The sequence below is a fragment of the Amblyomma mixtum genome, chromosome 1 (assembly GCF_055824585.1).
Source record: "Amblyomma mixtum isolate Tamu chromosome 1, ASM5582458v1, whole genome shotgun sequence".
NCBI classification, from domain to species: domain Eukaryota; kingdom Metazoa; phylum Arthropoda; class Arachnida; order Ixodida; family Ixodidae; genus Amblyomma; species Amblyomma mixtum.
The window spans coordinates 312019630-312041776 of NC_143012.1; the positions used below are offsets into that span (position 1 = coordinate 312019630).

At 45.7% G+C, this 22147-nt stretch overlaps 1 protein-coding gene across 1 annotated transcript in view; it reads right to left on the reverse strand.

Moving 5' to 3' along the window:
* The window catches only part of LOC149372451 (uncharacterized), a 68074-nt gene that overhangs the window by 32033 nt on the left and 13894 nt on the right, over positions 1-22147 (reverse strand). Inside the window, exons 7-12 of the mRNA XM_089582114.1 lie at positions 17276-17512; positions 16466-16522; positions 13600-13731; positions 11422-11568; positions 5757-5990; positions 1373-1414 (exon numbers count right to left, since the gene is read on the reverse strand). Coding sequence (XP_089438240.1) covers positions 1373-1414; positions 5757-5990; positions 11422-11568; positions 13600-13731; positions 16466-16522; positions 17276-17512 — 849 coding nt within the window. The remainder of the gene's footprint in view (positions 1-1372; positions 1415-5756; positions 5991-11421; positions 11569-13599; positions 13732-16465; positions 16523-17275; positions 17513-22147) is intronic.

Sequence of the window (22147 nt, forward strand, 5' to 3'; positions counted from 1 at the left end):
TCGTTTCGCACTCAACGCTGCCAAAGCCAGCACGCCTATTCGCAGTGGCCGCATTCCTGCCGGAAATGTAGTTCGCCACCAGTGCAAGTTAAGGACAACGCAGCCAGCTATGAAAAGAAACATGACAGGCGTAATGTTAAGAGCCCGGAAGCGGGCAGAGTGGGTGAGGGAACAAACGCGGGTTAATGATATCCCAGTCGAAATCAAGAGGAATGGCCTATGCGACTACCGTAGCGAAACTGGTCTCCACCCTTCTTTTAACTTTCTATCTCCTACATTCCACTCCCCTTTTCTCAACTTATGCCTCACGGCACACTTCTCGAACAAAAAAAAAAAAGGAAGAAATGGGCTTAGGTAGCCCATATAATCCGAAGGCAAGATAACCGCTGGTCCTTCAGAGTAACGGAGTGGATTCCAAGACAAGGCAAGCTAGCAGGATGCAGCAGAAAGTTGGGCGGATGAGATTAAGAAGTTTGCAAGGATACGGTGGCCGCAGCTAGCAGAGGATAGGGTAAATAGAAGAGATACGGGAGAGGCATTTTCCCAGCAGTGGGCGTAGTTAGGCTGATGATGATGATGATCAGTGCGAAGTGCAGAACTGAAAACTCAAAAAGCGAGCAAATGCCTGACAACCACGCAAAAAATAAGTGCATTTCTTTGTGACAATGAGAAGGTATATGGGTTTGCCACGCACTGAGGCCCTGAAAATTGGGAGTGATACGTGCACAGTGCTAGCTATAGGCCTTTGCGTGCGCACTGTTTGCGTTGATACTGCGGCTTCACACCGTATACGAGCGCAAAATTCAAAATCTTAGCCGAGTGGTCAGGGACAGATGAAATTTGCATTTATGTTTTTAACCTTAGTCAACTTCTGCAACAAAAGAAGCAAAAACACATCCAGGGCGTTAGTATTCAGCATACGGTGGAATCTGATGTAGCTTTAAGTTTCCTACAAAAGTTTCCGAGCCATATCGCGAGTGACCGGTAAAGTTCCTTTAGCTGAGCGAAGCTTTTGTAGCAGTCCCGGATATAGAAGCACTTCAGACACTGGTAAGCACAGTTCTGCCTGTACGTGGCCTCTAGATCTTAGGTACAGATACAGTACTTTATCCAATGGCTCGATAACCACTCCAGTTAAAACTAAAATCACCTGAGCACGGCAACAGGATCGTGTTAAACAGGATTGTTGGTTAAACAAGCAGCGCAAACAGTAACACGAGCCAATAGAAGCGTTTCTGTGTTTTCCGTTTGTTTTCTTGTGCACCAGCCTTGCTACGAATGTTTGTTTAAATATGGAGCGCGAAGTTTTCGATACTAACTCCCGTTTAACTCCTACAGTTTTATATGATGCAAGAAGGCTATATTCCGGTACCTGTTTTTCCAGATTTTCCGCTCAGGAGAGACTTCCGTGGCCCTGCAAAAAAAACGTGAAGTCAGGGAAGCGTTTATAGTACACTTTGGGAAGCAGCAGAGGTAGCCCTTATAAACAAATTTTTAGACAGTCTATAGACTATCTATAGACTTCTGTCCATAAAGTCTATAGACTCTCTTTAGACAAATCCTAAAGAAAAGTCTATAGGTGATACAAATGCTATAAACAGTTATAGACAATCTATAGAGCTATGGCCATACACTTTTAGTAGAATTTTGTTTATAGACACTTTATATACTATAAATAGACAAAAGGAAGTATCTATAGGAAGGCAATAGTTTCTGTAAGAAGTCTATAGACTGTCTATAGACCATTTCTATAACTGAGGAGGACAAGGGCATGAGAGACTTCACGGGACGTGATACTGCCTCTGCGCAACGCTTTGAGATGTTCGATAGGTGGAAAGTAAGCGACATGGGTTGACAAGTATATGGTCTTTTAAAAAAAAAGAATTGAGAACCGTGCAGGGATCAACCAACGCCCGAGCGCGCGTAGACTGCACCTGAGTAAGGCACCCGTACCTTCAAGTAAACAGCGCACAAGAAGACAAGGAGAAGAGCAGACGAGCTCAACGCTGCCTCCAATGATGGTAATTCTACCAGTAACTAGATTCATGAATATTCAACGTATACCCAGCAAACATGAAAGAACACAACTAACAATACGAAAGAACTAACGAATATGCGCACGGGCTTCCGTGTGCGTAAGCACTTTTGGTACAAAAATGTACGCCGACGTCGTACTGATTGTTATCGCTTCCTGCTGCCGTCCTCTCAGTTATTATCCTGAAGTTGAATAACCTGAATATCGTCTGTTCTTTTAAGAGTTAGCATCTTCAAACTGAGGTGTTCTCCTGCATGTTCTAAAAAGCAACCTTCGATCGCGGTAATTTTTTCACAATCTTGGTATGCTCCCTGGCCTTTAATTAACGCAACTCTGGCCAACATACTGTTTACTGCATGGCAGTGAAATACCATAAATTACGCTGCCTACTCGCTCGGCAAACTATATTATGTGTGTTTTGTTTTTTTTGGGCGCCACTCGAGCTCGACATAAACGTACCCGGGGTTTTAAATACGCTACCAATCAAAGCTCCAAAGAGGCTACTTTGACACCGACGCGTCGAGCAAACCTCTTGAGGTTGGTAGAGACAGCATGTGTATAAGGGCAACAATCTGCCTTCCCAGCCTAGGAACCCGCAAGCTAACTGCTTTTGGAGATGCCATTTATTAGCACACCTCCCGTGAGAGAAACCATGACTTTTGTTAGATAACAAGCGTATGACAGCCGCGTACATTGCTGGTGAGAGTTTCCGTCCATTTTGTAGAGGCCCAACTTCAGAGTATTCGCAAGGCACATATATTTAAGAAACTGCGCGTCCACAAGATGAACTAAAGTTATTAACACCAATGCGCTCCTGTTGAGAGGTTGTTTTTAAAGTGCCTGAAAAGCTCGGTAACCTACGTAAGAGCGGGAAGCCCGTTAACGTCGAGAATGAGCGTAGCTCGAAAAAGCACAAGAATAGGTTTGTTAGAGTGTGTGGACAGTGCATTCCGACTTCTCATGCTGCAAACAGTACTCTGGTCAAAGTACCCGCTGCTTTACTGAAAGGCTCAAGGAACACGTCAACAGTGCGAAAATGTGCGGTAAGTATTTCTGCTCCTTGAGGCACGCGTGGGTACATATCTCGGTTTAAAGGCTTTTATAAAAAAAGACAAGGTAAGGTCGCCCGGCAAGAGAATTTGCAGAATCTTAAAAGATTGCAGCAAGAGGCAATGGCTCTATTTGTGTTCCCTCGGGTAATCTCTCTTAGTAAAAGAGCTGGCTTCCTTCAGAATCACATGCGAGTTTTTTTTTGTTTTTTTTTGTTGTTGTTTTTTTTAAGCGATTACCTCTTTGAAGACCATTGTAGACCGAGCCACTATATCGGATAAACATTGTGAGATTTCAGCGCTCTGTTTGGTTTGCTCTGATTATGATTTTTCACATGCGCTGTTTACTTAATACATGGTGAACCAACAAACCCAAGCCTCTCAGACGCCCCCGCATTTCTTTCTCTCTCTCCCCCTTCTCGCCCACGTTATTCCTTTCTTCCCTTCGCAGTCTAGGTGTGCACTAAAAGAAGGCAGCTACCACGCCTCTCCTTACATCTCGATCTCCGCCTCCTCTTCCGCTGCCAACACCCCGACCGCTACATAAAAGCATTTGCTACTGTCAATATAAATTTTTGAGGAAGGAAAAAGTATACATGCACCAGGCATTCCTTGTCCAAATATATCAGCGTTGCTGTGGTTTTTTTTTTTTTTTCATGTCAAAACTCTGGCTCAGAATGTCCCTCCCAACCACTCGGCTTTCCTATACGAGAGCCATAAAAAATAGGGTGTTTTGAAATATCTTGGTAACAAAGCATAGTTGGTTTATGCAAATGCAAAAACCAACTTGCATAAAGACCTCCAGCACAATTACTTTTTGTTGGTTTCTGTCGAACTTATTGGAGTGCATTAAATTAGCAACAATCAAACAAAAACATTACTGCATTATACTTCGCTGAGATAAAGAACTGTGACATAGTAATGCCATGTGACAGGTTTAACTGCAGGTGGTAGGAAAGAAAAGAAAATGTATGATACAGCGTAGCTCTCGGGAACTTGATAACGCGGAAGAACTCGAGCACTCCAGCGCTTCGTAGCGGCTTCCGGTCTCGCTCGAAAAAACCGGCACAAGTGGCCACTTGGAAAAAATGTCGCTCCATCATCCATTTCGAGAAGTGGGACATGTTTATTCATGTTGTGGCTATTTCGCCTTTTCACTAAACTTTCCTTCATATTCTTGTATTAGGGTAAATTTTTTTTGCTGCAATATTTTTGGAATAAGCAAACTTTCCTTTTATCCCTGTTTCAACAGCTATGAGCGTGGATCCCATTCTCACTAAGGTAGTGGTTCGCGCCGAGCAGACGATCGTTTGTTGGTTAATCCCGATTATCAACAATACGACAGCCAAGGCGCTAGTAAATCATGTTTTGAGCAGACTACTTTGTAAATTAAGTCACTGGTTAGATAACATCACAGGCTGTATTCTCTGGTTAGTAGACAGCGCCAATAACGCCGGAACTGTCAGCTGACAAGCAATGTCCGGCTTCGATACCAAAGGCACAGCTGACCAATGACCCCATTCCAGCTATCCAAACCCTGTTACCACGCCTACCACGTTCTGTGGTAGGCGTCGACCGCCAAATGGTTGCACTTATAATCACGCAGCAAATGATGCTGCACTAAGCTGCAACGTAACAAGCGAGTATAAGCAGGAGGAATCATTGTATTTTCTAGAGAATATTTTTAAAATTTTTGGCGGTAGTAAGCGCCGGTATAGGCTTAATGTTGTACTCATTTTTGCTTATGTTGAACGAATCGAATGATGTGTGAGTACAAAAGTGATCCTCAGACATTGAGCATATTTAACTGTTCCGGTTGTTTTCCAATGCGCCAACATATATAACGTTCAAATAATTTTAAATCTAGCACCAGGTTTACAACACTCGCAGTATTATATGGGTCGGTTAAGAGGTTCACCAGCAGCCACCATACGAAACCGTACGGCAGCTAAAACGTCTGCCAGTGCCGAAGCTTACGCGCACGAAACCACACGAACCTTAATCCAGCCATGCATTGCCTGCAATGGTTCGTCGCCGCTCAGATTGCAATGGCAATTTTCAAGTGTGATTCTGAGGCGATTTCGTTCTGGCGAACTCACAGAACTGTTTATAAATTCTTACTGAGCAGCTCCATCGATTGGGAGGAAGAGGTACTCCCGATAACGAATAAAAACACTCCTTAGCGGCATTCCTACGCATCATTTTCACACCAAGGAGTATTAAAATCGCGTGTTGGACTTGGAGGACGTGAATTCTTGGAGGTACCTTGACTACTGCCTGCCTTTTTCACTCTCAGAATTAGCAGGATGCTACTTATTCGCGGTCTTCCCTTGGTGGTCAGTACATTTTAGGTTAGTTCACGAGGGGTTCCTGACCCTGCATAGACATTTAACTAGCTATGAGGCCAGCTGGCTGCACTAGCCCCATATGATGAATCATCATCATCATCATGATTCATCATATGCAGCTAGTGCAGCCGCATATGTGACTTTGACCGAACCAAACTACGCGCGATTCGGATCGCACCTTTTCGACGTTGCAAGGGCGATGTTCGCTCATGCTCCTTCGTTATGGATTAGTCAAAAATAAACGCCGTCCCGACTCCCCCCCCCCCCCCCCCCCCCTTCCTTTCCTTTTTTGTTTTTTTTCCTTTCGCGACCGCTGGCACTCACCGCAGTTCTGCTCGTCGGAGCGGTCCTCGCAGTCGTTGACGCCGTTGCACACGGCCTCCTTGTCGATGCAGCGGTTCACCGAGGCGCACTTGATGAGTGGCGGCGCGCAGCGGGTGCAGCCCATCTCGTCCGAGCGGTCGGCGCAGTCGAACTTGCCGTCGCAGAACTTTTTCTTCAGCACGCAGCTGCTCTGGTCGGAGCAGCTCACGAACGGCTCCAGGCACACGCGACGCGCTGCGACCGCCACGCGCGCATGTATTCTTGCTGCCTTTGATTCTTCCCTAATTTTGTTCCTTCAAAGAGGCGAGCATGCATTCAGTGCGAGCCGCGGCAAGAGGGGCAAAGCTTGGACCTAGCTCTCTTTTCTTCTCTCTCTCTTTCTCTCTCTCTTTTTCTCTCTCTCTTTCTCTCTCTCTTTCTTCCTCCCTCTCTTCCTTGCTTTTCACAGCCCACACCACGTGCGCTTAGTATACATTCACGCCGCTGCGCTCCCGCCACTGATACTCAGTGCCTTAATCCCTTGCCACACCTCCGGAACGTACCCAGTCATAAATCCTCGTTAGCTTGCGAACTGTAAATTTGATCCTGACACCGGTTAAAGCAAATGGCTTTGTTTAAAACCTCTGTCACGTTCAAATCTGTGCAGCACTGTGGAAGCTACGTAGTTGGTAGCCGTTAATTACGAGGCTGAATTAAAAGGCCAATTACAAGCGAATGAACAGCCCGTTTGTTGCCCAATCACGGTAGCCAATGACTGTCAGGCCGCCCGTCGGAGAGCCTCGTCATGTCCCTCATTGATAACCTGACACCACAACTGTAACTAACTTAAGAAATGATGCATGGTTTTAGCCAGAGACGCTCGAACACTTGCTCTAATGATCTTGGAAAGCTTGTTCAGTAATTAATTTATATAAAGAGGAAAAGTGAACACTTGCTGAGGTCGGTGGAAGTGAAAAACGACCACAATTGGAGTTATACTCTCAATATTAGCTGAGGCGCCGCGGTGGCTCAGTGGTTATGGCGCTCGGCTGCTGACCCGAAAGTCGCGGATTCGATCCCGGCCGCGGCGGTTGAATTTCATTGGAGGAGAAATTTTAGAGGCCCGTTTATTGTGCGATGTCAGTGCACGTTAAAGAACCCCAGGTGGTCGAAATTTCCGGAGCCCTCCACTACGGCGTCTCTCATAGTCGCTTTGGGACGTTAAACCCCATAAAGCAAGCAAGCAATCAATATTAGCTGAAACAAAACCACGATGATCATTACTCACTTTTGCAGGCTTGCATTAAGCTCTAATAAAACAGAACTGCCACCTCAGCTGATGGAAATATCGCTGCACAAGCTTTCCTGCTGTTGAAGATAAACGGACGGTATTTGCTGAGGCACAAGAAACGGCGACTGGTAGCAAAAACGGTAAAATCAAATCAGGACTAGCTTGGCTAAAATAAGTGCCACGTCAGCGTGTTTTGGTACTGCCTCATCTAATCCCTGTACGTACCAAGAAATATCGTCAAAAGATTGCTGCGTCAGTATAGTCCCATCTGAAATTCTAACTGCACGTAAAAAACCACAAAAACATTGTTTTCTGTTCTCCCCAAATAGTTCGTGGAAAGAGTGCTTTGTTAAGACACGCAGGTCGCTTATTGCGCTTCGTTTTGCATGCGAAAATATTTTCGCAGTTCAAAAACCAATCTCTAATTAGTGTACCTTGTCATAAAATTTATAAACTCGCCGTGGTTGTTCAGTGGTTATGGCGTTCGGCTGGACAACACGAGGTCGCAAGATCGAATCCCGGACGCAGCGGCCACATTTCCAAGGAAGCGAAATGCAATAACTCCCTTGTGTTGTGCGACTTAGTGCACGCGGTAGGAACCCCAGTATAAACTAATTCGAAGCAATCCCTAAGGCGACTTTTTCTCCCTTCCTTCTTTCAAAACTCCTTAATACTTTCCCTAAAGCGCGGTTCAGGTGTGCACCGAAAGTAATATGGTTTATGCACTTTTCTTTTCTTCGCAACCTCACGACTACTGCCCAACAGAAGGCAGGTTATAGTAAGCTTCGACCCAAATCTTGTGCTTCTCTGCACTTCAGAAAAACTCGCCAGACTATATTGCAATCAATGAAGCGTTACTAACGAATACCTCCAGCGCAACAGCGGCTTATGCGCTGTGCCCCTTTGACGTGTTAAACAATGAAACTCAAAGTAACCCTCGCAAGCTTGCGCTGTTCGTAAGCAGCAACTCGGCTAAGCCGCTCACACCGCTTTGCGAAGAGCGACAGCTTGCCTTTTTTAGCTGGTAATAGAGCCGCGCCTTCATCGGCGGACTCGTGGCGTCATCTAGTGACTCCTTGGAGAAATATTAAATTTCTCGCGAGCACCACCCAGTTCGCACAACATTTGGGAAGCAAAAGAGTTTTATGACACAGAAAGTCCACTTTTTACAATGTGTCTCTCCTGTGAAAGAATGCAGTGGACAATATGGCTTATTAAGCTTATTCACAGTTAATGAATGCGTATGGCTAGCAGATCACCCTCGTCGATCTTTATATTAAAGTGAAACTCGTGACGAGCCTTCTAGCTATTTAACCATTGTTTATTTATTTATTTATTTATTTATTTATTTATTTATTTATTTATTTATTTATTTATTTATTTATTTATTTATTGGCATTGACTGCCGACTTAATCCCTGTTTGGAGAACAGTGTATGCGTTATTAACAAAGTTGATGCTCTAAGTACGCTGCACACGAAATCAACCGGGGAGCTGTTCACAAAGGCGACACAGCTGAATCACATTATAAACAAAGCGATCTATAATTAAATGACGGATATTCATGTAAAAAGAAAAAACACGCTTAACTTTGCTTGCAAAACCCCTAAGAAAGAAAGTATATGAAACCTCACTTCATCAAGTTCAGATTGCTCCGGCGACCTATATAACGACCCATTCCTCACCCCACCATAAAATAGCCAACCACTTCTTCGCCCTGCGTGCTTGCTCTTGACTATAGAGCGCAGCTACGGGCAGCCATGAAGCACCAAACTTCACGTCCCATGCACGCCGCTCTTCGTTAATAACAACCGTGTAGTGAGCTTGTAGGTGTAATTGCTGCGTTTCCTATTTCCTGGATTGAAACGAATTATCAAACTTTTCCTTCTTTGAAGGCCGCCGGGGTGGCTCAGTGATCATAGTGCTCGGCTGCTGACCCGAAAGACGCGGCTTCGATCCCGGCCGCGCCGGTCGCATTTCCATGGAGGCGAAATGCTTGCGGTCATGTACTGCGCGACCGGCGCACGTGAAAGAACCCCAAGGTGGTCGAAATTATTGGAAGCCGTCCACTACGACCTCGCTCACAGCCTGTGTCGCTTTGGGACGTTAAACCCCTATAAGCCATAAACCCACGTTCCCTGTTTTGCGCTACGTTGATGAGGGCCATTTAAACTTCGTCCCACGCACTGCAGCTAAGCCGTCAGCATGGATGTTCAATTCTGTCTCGCTTTAACCGCTGGGAATACAGCCGCTCCCTAGTGTACGATACTTATACCGGTCAGAAGGAATATCTAAGGACTTTCATCATGAATATTACTCTGGGTGCTTTTCTTACCTCATGTATAGGATTACTTTCTCGATCTTTGTCAGCCATGTTTGACATAAGCAAACTTCTAATAAAAAATGACGCTTTATATATTAATTTATTACCTAGCGTGACATTGCCAATACCAGTACCTAGTTATACTCATCTACCATTCGAGTCCTGGCTAGAGATGTGAAGGCCTGAAAAAAACACTGCAATTTTGGAAAAAAATCGTTTTTTTTTTCGTTTTTTTCAGACGAGGAAAAATGGAAAGAAAAATCGAAAATTTCAATTTTCAATTTCAAAATTCAATTTGAAGGTTTTATGGCTGCTTGCTTTCAGTGTAGGTTTTTGTTTTTGCTTTGAAAACAATTACAGCATGCATCGTTAAAAGATTGGAGAGCAGTCGTCATCGCCGGTGCCAGGTAGTGCTTTTAAAACGTTGGTGCTGCGAGTACGCTGGTTGAAGGCCAGGTCACATATAAGCTCCAGGCTTGAATTTAAACACACTAATAGTTTGAACAAAATGGTTGCAAATTCTACAGCGCTACACACACGGCATAAATAACATAGGCTGCTGTGCACGTAAGCGGTTTTAGCCAAATACAAGCCTAGCTTCTTGATTTCCAACGTAGCAGAGTATGGGACATCCGCAGGAATTTGATCCAAGACAGAGGTCTGGGACTCAGCGATGCACGTGGCCGCATCTACCTGGTGGCAAGGCCTTTGCACTAACCAGCCGCTAACTGGTCTGACTTGCCAACTGCTGCAGATACCACAATCAACTGCCAGCTGCTAACTAAACTAGTCCCGTTTCGCAAACGTCCATACAAGGATTCGCAACAGGCTTTCAGGGGAACGCGTTCGAAAGCTTGTGTATGTGCAGTCGAACCTAGCTGTGGACACAGCTTCAATCCATGCTGCTGCGCGTAGTGCCGCATCCAGCGACAGTGACTCTGAGTCCGATGTGGAGTGACTTGTTGGTCAGTTTTCATGTTCCCTTTCTCGGTGCAGTAGAACAAGAAGTTCGTTCCACAAATATGATATTTATATTTCCATATTCGCCTGAAGTGCAAATCATTATCTTCTCGGTGCAATAGAAAAAGAAGTTTGTTTCACAATATGACATCTATAACTACATATTCGACTGAACTTCGGAGCATTATTATTGATCGTCGTGCTGTTGCAAATAAATCTGTTTATGTCATGTTTTGCAAAATTTTCAATTTTTCATGAAAAAAACCCTGAAAAAAAGGGTATTTTTCATGCCATTCAAAATTTCATGAAATTTTGCATCTCTAGTCCTGGCACAATAATGGAAAGCATTTCTAAATCACGAAGAAACCTCAGTACTAATAAGAGTTCGCCTTTGTCACCAACCAGTCGAATAATGACACTGCGTATTGTTTTAGGGCGCTTATAGAGGCTTTGCATGCCTGGGAGAAAGAATTTCCATGGTCTTGAAAGATTACGTAGTGAAGTCGCCGGGCTTCCCTGAACAAGGCGAAGGCAGAGTACTGCAATCGCATTTGCTAAATCCTGTGTTAATTAAAGGTCATTCGAATTTAATACCCAAGTTATTCATGGGTTCCTCGTGCGTTCTTTGTAGCCTTGTTGGCTATCGGCGTCGGCCAACACACTGATTCTTTAATATCCTGCTCGGGCTTTCAAGTGGACGACTGTGGAACTTCTCCAAAAGAAAATTGGAACAGCACAGTCTTGTGCGCATTTTCTGTCTGTCACTTTCCTTCAACTGACAATTCGTACTGCGTGTCAACTGACTCAAGCAATTACAGATGAAACTAATTTGCCACCAAGGAGCAGTATAAGAGCACAAAAAGAGCTTAAATAGTTCACGCAGCGCTGATTCCTACGGTTTATTCTGCCTCACGAGACCAGTGTCTGGCGGTAACTCATCACATGTGGCAGCACAGAGCATAGCCTCATTTGCGTAGTGTAACCTGCATATATATACTATAGTTTCCGTACGCAGTTTGGAATCACGGGGAACGGAAAGTCAGTCAAGGGAAATGTATGCGCGATGCCTTTGCGTCTGGTACACGAAACCAGTGGAGGCGCAGCGGCACTCACTGCAGTTGACTTCGTCCGAGCCGTCCTCGCAGTCCGCGGTGCCGTCGCACCGCCACTGTGCCGGCACGCAGGTCTTTGTCGCCCGGCACGGGAATTCGGTGGGGCGACACTTGCCGCCCACGGGAACCGGTGGTGGTGGCCGGGTCCCTGCCAATGCAACGCAGGAAGGTCCGTTATCAGTGGTTTTCAAACTCATAATAAGGGCTTCCTAAGTGCGTGTGTCATAAATCATTCAAAGGGAGAAACTCCCCACAGGCACAACCACGAGCACGCGGTAAGGTAACGTCACATGAAGAACCAGACGCTCTTGGAGACGCACGAACTGGGGCGACTGGTGGATTGGAGCAAAAAAAAAAAAAAAAATCGTGCAGATTACCTGGACAGCGCACAAAACGCCACAGCTTTTTGTGAAGCCGCCAGCGTTCGTACAACTCCAAGAAGTCAAGTGATATTATTGAGCTGCTCCTTAAATTTCGCTGTATACTGAGCAGACAGCGAAGTGGAAAATAAAGTACACCTGCCTATCTCTGTGGCTGATTGATTGATTGATTGATTGATTGATTGATTGATTGATTGATTGATTGATTGATTGATTGATTGATTGATTGATTGATTGATTGATTGATTGATTGATTGATTGATTGATTGATTGATTGATTGATTGATTGATTGATTGATTGATTGATTGATTGATTGATTGATTGATTGATTGATTGATTGATTGATTGATTGATTGATTGATTGATTGATTGATTGATTGATTGATTGATTGATTGATTGATTGATTGATTGATTGATTGATTGATTGATTGATTGATTGATTGATTGATTGATTGATTGATTGATTGATTGAAAGTTGCAAGGGCCTCTATACGGGTAGAGTCGTATGGCATCGATCGGACAGCAATGACACCTGTGAGCGAAATTCGATTGTTTGATCGACAACGGAAATCTAAGCGCGGGGGTCAGGTCACTGTCACTAGTTCTGCTGTTCTAACGTAATAACTAATGTTACATGGCCAAGACGCCTGCATTCGATACCTTGCAGAATTCAGCTCCCCTTTCGGAGCCCATTAAGTATGAAGCTGTCCCAACCTCCAAATAATACCTCCAAACCTAATACCTCCCAATACCCCCAAACAAACAACGATGCGTCTGTAAATACGAGAGGTTGACACAAACGACCACTATAAGAAAGCCTATGGCCCCGGCGGGTACAACGTGGCGCGTTTCATATCCACCGCATGCAAACGGATTGCTTGCGCACTCTCCCCCACGATCCCTAACGTTCTTCGGCAAACACTGTCATTGCTTTACACACACAAGTACTGAACTCGCTTCAAAAAAACAAGCACTGACGCTGATATTCTCGCAACGCTGTGCAGTATGCGCCACGTCACTGTTTGCTAGCCGCGAGGAATTTGGTTGATGGGTTTGCACCGAGGTCCTGTTTGCGGTACGACAAGGAAACGCCGACTTCTAGCACGAATATGTCACTGTAAACATTCCACGTGAAATATTGCTGGAGGCAGTGCCGTGTCATTATCATGAAAAGTTTCCCCCCGGCTTGTTTATATATTCCCTTCCGAGCCGTACTTTCCTTTTGCCAGTTTTCTCAGTTTGGTTACCGCGCAAAAAGCATGTGTGCATTCTTACTACTACGCATAGGGGTCCAACAGGTTTCGCTGCACAAAAGCGACGTTATCTGCGTATAACCGAACAGATACGCACGCGCACTCGCGCGCATCTAGAAATCGACTGCTGAAAAATGTGCTATACTCGCTGTGTGGTTTGTTTAAGGCACAAATACTCGACGCGGTAAATAAATGTGAGCGTTGACGGGTCGAGTTCTTTCCCACTTTTCTCACAAATACGCATCGCATGTCAACGCAGCTGTCACTAAGCGATGTTTTTTTTTTTTTTGGCCCCGCCGCGGTGGCTCAGTGGTTACAGCGCTCGGCTGCTGACCCGAAAGACGCGGGTTCGAACCCGGCCGCGGCGGTTGAATTTCTTTGGAGGAGAAATTCGAGGCCCGTGTGCTGTGCGATGTCAGTGCACGTTAAAGAACCCCAGGTGGTCGAAATTTCCGGAGCCCTTCACTACGGCGTCTCTCATGGCCTCAGTCGTTTTGGGACGTTAGGCCCCAATAAACTAAGCGATGTTTTCACTTCGCCAAACCTGAACTTTCGGTTGAGTTTGCCGTGAAGGTGGCGTTTCCCGCTCTTGGTGCAGGCGTTGTTATATTTCCCATGACGTGGCGTGTCAAGTTTCCCCGCTCGGGCATGTCATGAGGAATGTCGTTCTTGTCATCTGGCAGAAATAAAAGTTAAAAGGAATGGCAGTAGTAACCGCAATTAGAGTGGTTGCGATGAGAGTCGCACTGTTTATGCGAGGTGTTTACGCCAGAACTGCAGATATTTAGTTAAATAGAAAACGGAAAATCCAAGTTTTATACAACGCAGAGCTCCTGTTGCAAAACAGCGTTTTTGGGACGACTCTGTCAGCTTTGCTTTAGTAGCTTTTTCAGAGTGCAGCCTTTAGCGTTCCTCCCTGGTTTGCGTGTCGTCGTCGTTGTCGATGTAGTCGGCAGAGTTATAGTAAAGCGTAGACCGTCGGAGCTCGAGCAAAGCGAAGAGCACAGCGAAGGATGAAAGTACGCCCACAATGAAAAGGCGGAGGAGGCGGTAGCGGTGGAAAAGAGAAAGGCGGAACTGTAAGGTAGATAACGGAGGAACAGAAGGGTAAGGCGGGGGCAGGCGAGAAGGGGCGGGCTCAGTTTGCGCCGGCTGTTGCGTAACGACTTCCTAAACGCGTTTACAGATAGTCGCCATGCCTAGAACGTGCACCGCAACAGCCTGCGCATAAGTGACTGCTAGATGCGGTAGAAGACAGCATCAGCATCATCATCGGCCTGACTACGCCCACTGCGGGGCAAAGGCCTCTGCCCTGTCTCCCCAATTAACCCTGCCCTTTGCCAGTTGCGGCCATCGTATCCCAGCAAACTTCTTAATCTCATCCGCCCACCTAACTTTCTGCCACCCCCTGCTACGATTGCCTTCTCTTGGAATCCACTCCGTCAACCCTAAGGACCAGCGGTTATCTTGCCTTCTCACTACGCGCCCTGCCCAAGCCCATTTCTCCCTCTTTATTTCGACTAGCATGTCACTAACCCGCGTTTGTTCCCTCACCCACTCCGCCCGCTTCCGATCTCTTAACGTTACACCTATCATTTTTCTTTCCATAGCTCGCTGCGTTGTCCTTAAGCTGAACCCAATTTGTTAGCCTCCACGTTTCTGCTCCATAGGTGAGTACGGGTTAGATACAGCTTTTGTATACTTTTCTCTCGAATGTTATTAGAAAACTGCTATCCATGATCTGAGAGAACCTGCCATATGCGTTCCAACCCATTTTTACTGTTCTAGTTATTTCCCTCTCATGATCCGGATCAGTGGTCACTACCTGCCCTAAGCAGACATATTCTCTCACTACTTCCAGCACCTCGCTATCAATTGCGAACTGCTGTTCCCTTGCTAGACTGTCGAACATTACTTTGGTTTTCTGCATGTTAACTTTTAGTCTCACCATTCTGCTCTGCCTGTCTAACTCATTTATCATGCTTTGCAGTTCATGTACTGAGTGACTTAGCAAGGCAATGTCATAAGCGAGCCGCAGGTTACTTAGGCATTCTCCATTAAATCTTAGCCCCAACTATTCCTATATCAGATCCTGGAATACCTCCTGTAAACAGGCGGTTAATAGCAGTGGCGAGATTGTGTCTCCCTGCCTGACACCTTTCCTTATTGGAATTCTATTGTTGGCTTTATGGAGGACTATGGTAGCTGTGCGATCGTTATAGATATCTTCCAATATTTTCACATAACACTTCTACACCCTGATTCTGCAATGCCTGCATGACAGCTGAGGTTTCCACTGAGTCAAATGCTTTCTCGTAATCAATGAAGGCTTTACAATAGGGGTTGGTTATATTCTGCTCATTTCACTATCACCTTACCGATAGCGTGATTATCGTCTATTGTCGAGTATCCTTTACGAAAGCCTGCCTGATCATTTCATTGAATGAAGTCTAAGGTTGTCCTGATTCTATTAGCGATTACCTTAGTAAAACAATTTGTAGGCAACGGACAGTAAGATTATCGGTATGTAATTCTTCAAGTCCTTGACGTCTCCTTTCTTATGAATTAAGATAATGTTAACGTTCTTCCAAGCTTTTGGTGCGCTCGAGGTCACAAGGCATTGCGTATGCAGGGTGGCTAGCCAGATACCCCATGCGATTCCATGCGCAAAGATTGTGAGCCCCTTAATTGTCGCGCAGGTGCATGCTCGATTATATTCTAATCACCGTAAGATACCACACAACTGCTAGTCGCAGCTTGAGTCAGCCTTGAATCGGCAGCTGAACCGTCAACCAGCACATACATGGGCGTCTGGGGGGAGGGGCATTTGTGGAGTCGACATCATTTACCATGGGAACGGGATGTGCTCTATTCTGAATGTGCCGACTACGCGCTTCGTGGCCCGCTCCAAATTAAGACGCCTCCTTTATGGCTTCAGCGTTCCTCCTGGAAGCAAAAAGACAAGCAAGTTGCGACGCGTCCTTGCAGGGAGCAGCAAATGCAGAGAGGGCGCCGCAACCGGGCAAGGGCTACACCGCGCTGCTCTACACCACTGAGAAGCGTTAGTTCAGAGTGATAGTTCAAAGGCCTCGTGCGGCACAGTGGCAGAGCTCTGCATTCTACTCTTAAGGGTAGCTTAAGCAAAATCCCGCTGCGCTCAAATTTCGCATTAGAAAGTACCGTAATCGTCGGTCATTTTTTTTCTGTTCGTGCTTCTGAAGAAGTTTATTATAAAGCTACAATTTAGGCACCATCGAACTGACGTGTTTTAGGAACTGAATAAGCTCTCGTGTTAATGACGCTGTCTTTCTAGAGAATAGGTCTATAGAAATAGAAAGGAGAAGTATAAGAGCCCATAAATTGCAGTTTTCGTCCTCCTTACTTGGAACGTAACGAGATGCGATAATTACCCAAGTCCAGTGGGCTGTCATCGAAGAAGCCGGGCCTCGAGTTGAGGATTGTCTTATCTGAAAAGTCACAATTGCAGAAGCAGATACGAATCATATATTGGTAATACGAAAACATCCACACCTCATTTTAATTTGCTGCAACGTACAGAAAGGTCGGAATGAAACGCGAACAATGCCTGTGAACAAAAAATGTTTTACTTGTGCACTTTTAGCTGCAGTATATAGTTCGCCTGATTGATGCTTCTGGGTAAAGGATCTACCAAAGTCCCGTCTTTGCCAGAAGTAACCAGGTAACGTGGTTTAATTCTCAGCCTTATAGTAAAGCCCTAAGAGCACCCCCAAAGGACAAAAGGTTTTGAACGGTGAGGACAAGTGTTCTCCTTACCCTACACAGATTTAAGTACTCGGATGCACGACTAAGAAACGAACCCCGTTGCCTGATGTTACTTTCGGCAAAGACAGCACTACACATTCATAAACCGCTTGTAAATAAATACCTCGCTGCTAACTAGAAAAATATGGTTTATGTGTGTTTGCGTTTAATTTCGGCCTAACTGTACGCAGACGGCTTAACAACCTTGAGTCATCTCTCTTCCATTATCAGATCGTAAGCTCCCCGAATACTGAGCATACTGCTTCTTTATATTTTTGTGTCATCATGACCTGCTTTTCTTGCGCGCCGGTATCGTCACAGTACTTTCATCACTATTTAGCATTATTAATAATTGCTTAATTTTAGTTATTGTTCTAAGAGTAACTAAATAATTGCTTCGATTAGTGTGGCTTGTGGCCGTGCCAGCATGGACTCACTGCAGTGGCTCTCGTCCTGGTGGTCGTCGCAATCGGCTACCCCGTCGCACACGAGGGACTTCTTGATGCAGCGCGTGACGCCGTCGACGGGGCAGGCGTAGAAGTTGGCCTGGCAGCCCAGCCGGATGCAGTCGCGCTCGTCCGAGGCGTCCGGGCACTGGGGCTCGCCGTCGCACAAGTGCTCCCGCTCAACGCACGTCATCCCGTCGGCGCACGGCAGCCAGTTACCGTGGCAGCCTCCGGTCGAACAGGAAAGGCAACGATAGCAGAGTAACTGATCACGTGATCGAGATGTCGCTTAAATACAGAATACGTCAGACGGGAACGAGCGAGCCACCAAGGCAAAACCTGGGACTTGTTTTGTAGCCTGCATATAGGTCAGGCAGACAGGCCTGAGAGGCCTACGCCTGTGGCTAGTGGCCTGCCACAGGCTACATGATACGGCACTTCCTTTTGGGCCAATTTCTCTTCAGGCACTCAAAGTCCCTGACTGCACGATGCCAGCGTCACTAATACGCCGCAAGCGTCCTACGGACGGGAGCTAGCAAGTTACTGAACAAAACTTTGAAAAATCACTGTCATATAGCTTTCAGTTAAGGCAGAAAGGTAGAAGTACGGAGAGTTGAGCTAGTTGGTTCATGGCAGGATTGAACAGCACACACAGGATGAGGACACAAAGAAGAAGCGAAGAGACACGAGCGCTGACTATCAACTGAATGGTTTGTTGGAGTAACATGTATATGTACAAAATAGCAATCTGACAACCAAGTGCGCACGTTTCGCGGATAAGATCACCGTCACCAGGAAGCTGTGTCCAGATATGCGATTTCGCGGGGGTGAATGATGACCGAAGGGGTGCTTGCGCACGTATCAGAATTCTTGTGGATGAGCTAGGCTTCTTTTAATTCTCTAGTTAATTTTTCTCTGTGCTTGTACAAAGCTGAAGAATTATTGAACAAAGGCATGCATGGAGAGTGTAATGGGGGCTTGTGGCTGCATTCCTTATGGTGTAGTGTTGGGTTCGAGGAGGGCGCTATTCTTAAGGAGTTTTCATGTTCACGTAGCCTAATGTTGAGACACATAAGGAATGCTCAGACTACTCTCTCACCAAGAAGGCGCGCAACTTTTTGACATGCTCGGTGCCAGCAACGATCCACTACCACGACCAGTGCGCCTACGATACGAAACACACAGAAATGTGTTACGCAAGGGTGGGAGCAGTGCAGTGCCATCACCCGTCTCTAACGTCGTTCTCTCAAATGCTTAAAATAGTGACCGGCCCTGGCTGTGCAGTCTCAGCAGGCGCCTCTGGTCACTTAAAGACCTGGCGGAGGAACCTGAGATCACGATTTACGATTCGTATACATGCAGGCCTGGCTATATTTAAAAAAAAAAAGTGACTGGTCCTATTTGCGCAGTTTGAGTGGTCGAGTTTCGACACTTTGGTTTCGAAGTTCTGGCGAAAGAAGGGCAGATCAAGAGTCGTGACTAATACACGTGATCATGACTAATTAGGGAACGAAACTTACACGTGCGCTCAAAATGCGTAGCAAAGGACTCATCGCTAATCACGACACACGTAAGCGGCAAGAAGGCAATACTAGAGAGAGAGAGAGAAACCCTTTAGTGAAAAAGCAGAGAATTTAGCGGGCGTTTGCGAATCGCCGGCATTCTACTCTGCGTGGGGAAGGGAATTTGGGAGATAAAAGGCGGAAGGAGAGCGGTGCGGAAAAGGTAAAATAAAAGAAAAAGAGGAGAAGATGAAATGAGGCCATGAAATGCGTACTATGGTGCATCGGCGAGAAATAATGTAACATATGAAATGATGAAGTGCGTAGTCTGACAAATGGGCTAACAAAGTTCGCCAGGTTCGGTTACGAGGTTAGGTTATGAGGTTAGAAGTACCATCAAATGCATTCAGCCCGAAGCTTAGAGACGACTGAGACTCCACGTGCGCTGTAGTCGTGAGAAATACCCTGACAAGCTCATTAATGCCATATTGTTCACCGTGAGCATAGCACTTTTCCATATTTGGCAATCATTCGCCCTGCGCAAGTGACGCGTCAGCGTTTCGAGCCTATGAACAATCCCTGATGTCATCATTTACACCTGGCTGATTGTGTTCAGCCTCCTCAAATTAGAAGCAGTCACGCTTTTCGGCATACTTACGACTGTTCAACGAGACGTTGCTGATGCCTCCCTCAGCAATTTGCGTTGACGATTGTAGCGACGAAAGTAGTGTCCAGCCACCTGATGGAAAATGTTAAAAGCAAGTGCCAGTGCAAGCCAATACAAAAATATCCTCTTGCCTGATCATCAGCAGCTAAACACGACGCGCACAGACAAAGCAGTGAACCAGTGCTGCCAATGGACTAGTAGCCCGCGATTGGAGCGCCGATTAAGGTAAGTACCAAGCATTCCTTTCTCGCTTGCTTCTAACAGGGACATCTGCCTCCCGCCTCCATGCTTCCTTTAAAGTTACTGAGTCACACAAGCGTCGTTGTGTTGGGTTTTATGGCACATATGCAGCTAAGGCCGTCATGCGCCAAGATCAAGGTTTATAAGGAAGCTGTTTTTTGCTGAATTTTATAGAAATATTACAATCATCGGTGGTGCAGAGGGACTAATACATTAATTTGTTTTACCTAGCGATGAGAAAGGAAAGAAATTTTATAACTGGCTAATAACAGAAGCTTTAAAGAAGATCGGGTAGCCTCAGCAGCCATCCTTGGCTTGGGCAAGGATGTTGAGCCTCCCAAACAATCAGATAAAAACCTCCGCCTTTTACCCAAGATGAAAAAGTGGCTGAGGTGCATCAGGAAATGAAGCAACATAGGGGTAAAAATTTTCGAGATTCTTGAGAAAACCTGCTTCGCTTAAAAAGATAAACAAACCAGACCTGTCAGCAATTGCATCTTCACCTAAGAGTAACACTGGATGTAAAGGAACTTGTTCATTATAGAAGTGAGTAAAATAAATTTTCCTTAGTTTTCGATTTTCGTGCACGAGTACAAAATGTGATTAACCATTAGTTCATCTCCACATTCTTCCCAAACAGGTTTGCCTCCTTTTGTCAATAGAAAGTTGCGTGCAAGGTGTGTGTGGCCTATACGTAAACGACAGAGAAGTACTTCCTTAAAACGTTAAAGGTGTACAATGCGAAATGTTCCTGGCGACCATCATTCATCTAAAACTGGTTTTACCAGGTGTAGTTTGTTATTTACTTCGTTGTTCCAAGCTTACTGCCATTTTTTCCTTAATTGAGACACAAAAGCGTTCGAGATAAGCATGCACGTGAGTGAGCAGCTCGAGTCTGCACTTTTTTTATAACTGCGCGTACTTAGTACTCTGACCTTGTTTAAAACGGTAGGATGCTATATTCTGAATATTAAAATGATTTCTCTTTTTTTACTTTTCTCGAATCTATACCGTCTGTAATCGGGTTCTTTGTTCACATTCTATAAAGTGCACAATTACTGCCCCTCTTGAGCCCATAATTAAAGCTCTTTAATTGCCCGTTCTGGCTTCCGCCACATTCGCAAATTACTTTGCGCTTTTTCCATCTATGTAAGTCAACGATGATTCTTATAAATTGTTAACACACTAGCTATCCGTCAGTTTTCGTGCCTCTTGATCAGCCGTTGCCCACACAAGATTTTATTCCGCACTTCTCGCATTTCTAACGATGTCCCTGCATGTCTCCCTGTACTGCCTCAAACGTGGCTTTTGAATGAACGCCTAATGCAAACCTTCCCCCACCGCTCTGGTTGACATGTGGCCCTGATTGCACTTGTGATATTGTGCAGAACACTACATTCTCAAAAATAAGGCCTAGCACCCTTATTCCATTCCTGATTCCCCCTTCGCACGACGTGCCTATTGATATCCAGGTAGCGATCTATGTTTCATTACCGCCACATTTACCTTGCCTTTCAGCCTAATAGCCTCTCCGTGTTTTTCGACAGTCAGACGAGCAGGCGCCGCGGTCGGGTCAGGTGCAAAAACACAGAGACGTTTCCCCTATGCCTAATCGCTTGGGTGCGACTACGGTTGGAAAGTTTCATCTCTCTCCCGCCCCTCCCGTTTCTTTTCCTTTATTTTTTTTTTTGTGTGTGCGTGCGGTCCATCAGTTAGCTTTCTTCGTATGCGTTCTCGCTGTCTGCGGTTCGAACAGCCAGCGCGCACCTGTCACTGATTTTGAAGCGCAGTGGCAGGCGTCGAACCTAGCGTAATTTGCGCTCCTTTTAAAGCGGCTTCTCTCCTTTTGAGTTTGTTCACTGGCTTCGAAGCGAGAAAACGAAGTCACTTGTTTCATTTTGAAGGAAATTCATTCGCAAAGCGTAAAGGAATGGCGCGAAAGTTGTACGTTTGTCCTTCAAATGTGTTTCCGAAAACTTCCGCCGCGCTCTCAGGCTATCTGGCTTCAAACTTCCGTTTCTGAGGTGAGATTGGGACAATACGTGTAATGATTTCGCTGCTTCGCAATGCAAACTAAGGATGAAAGCAACGTTCAACCTGTGTCGCAATGCCCCTTTGTAGGGGGCGTTATTTTTCATCGTGGCTTTGGTTCGCTCTGAACTCTGCGCGCTAAGTGCACGATTAAGTAGCGAAATAACGACGCAGTAGAACCGGGTTTCAACGTACTTCCTATTCATGCTCCGCAAAGTCCCGGCGTCGCTATCTTTCACACAGCCCCCCGCGAACTTCAATCCTTTGTCATATTATTGGTCACAGCGCAACGTTGCTGCAACTGATCTCTGGAAAGCAGCTCATGCGTACTAAAACAGCGGATCAAGCTGGAAAATGAGCACAGAACTTCACGTGGAAAAGTCGCTTGCGCAGTTAATTGCAGTATATATCTGTGTTTGCAGT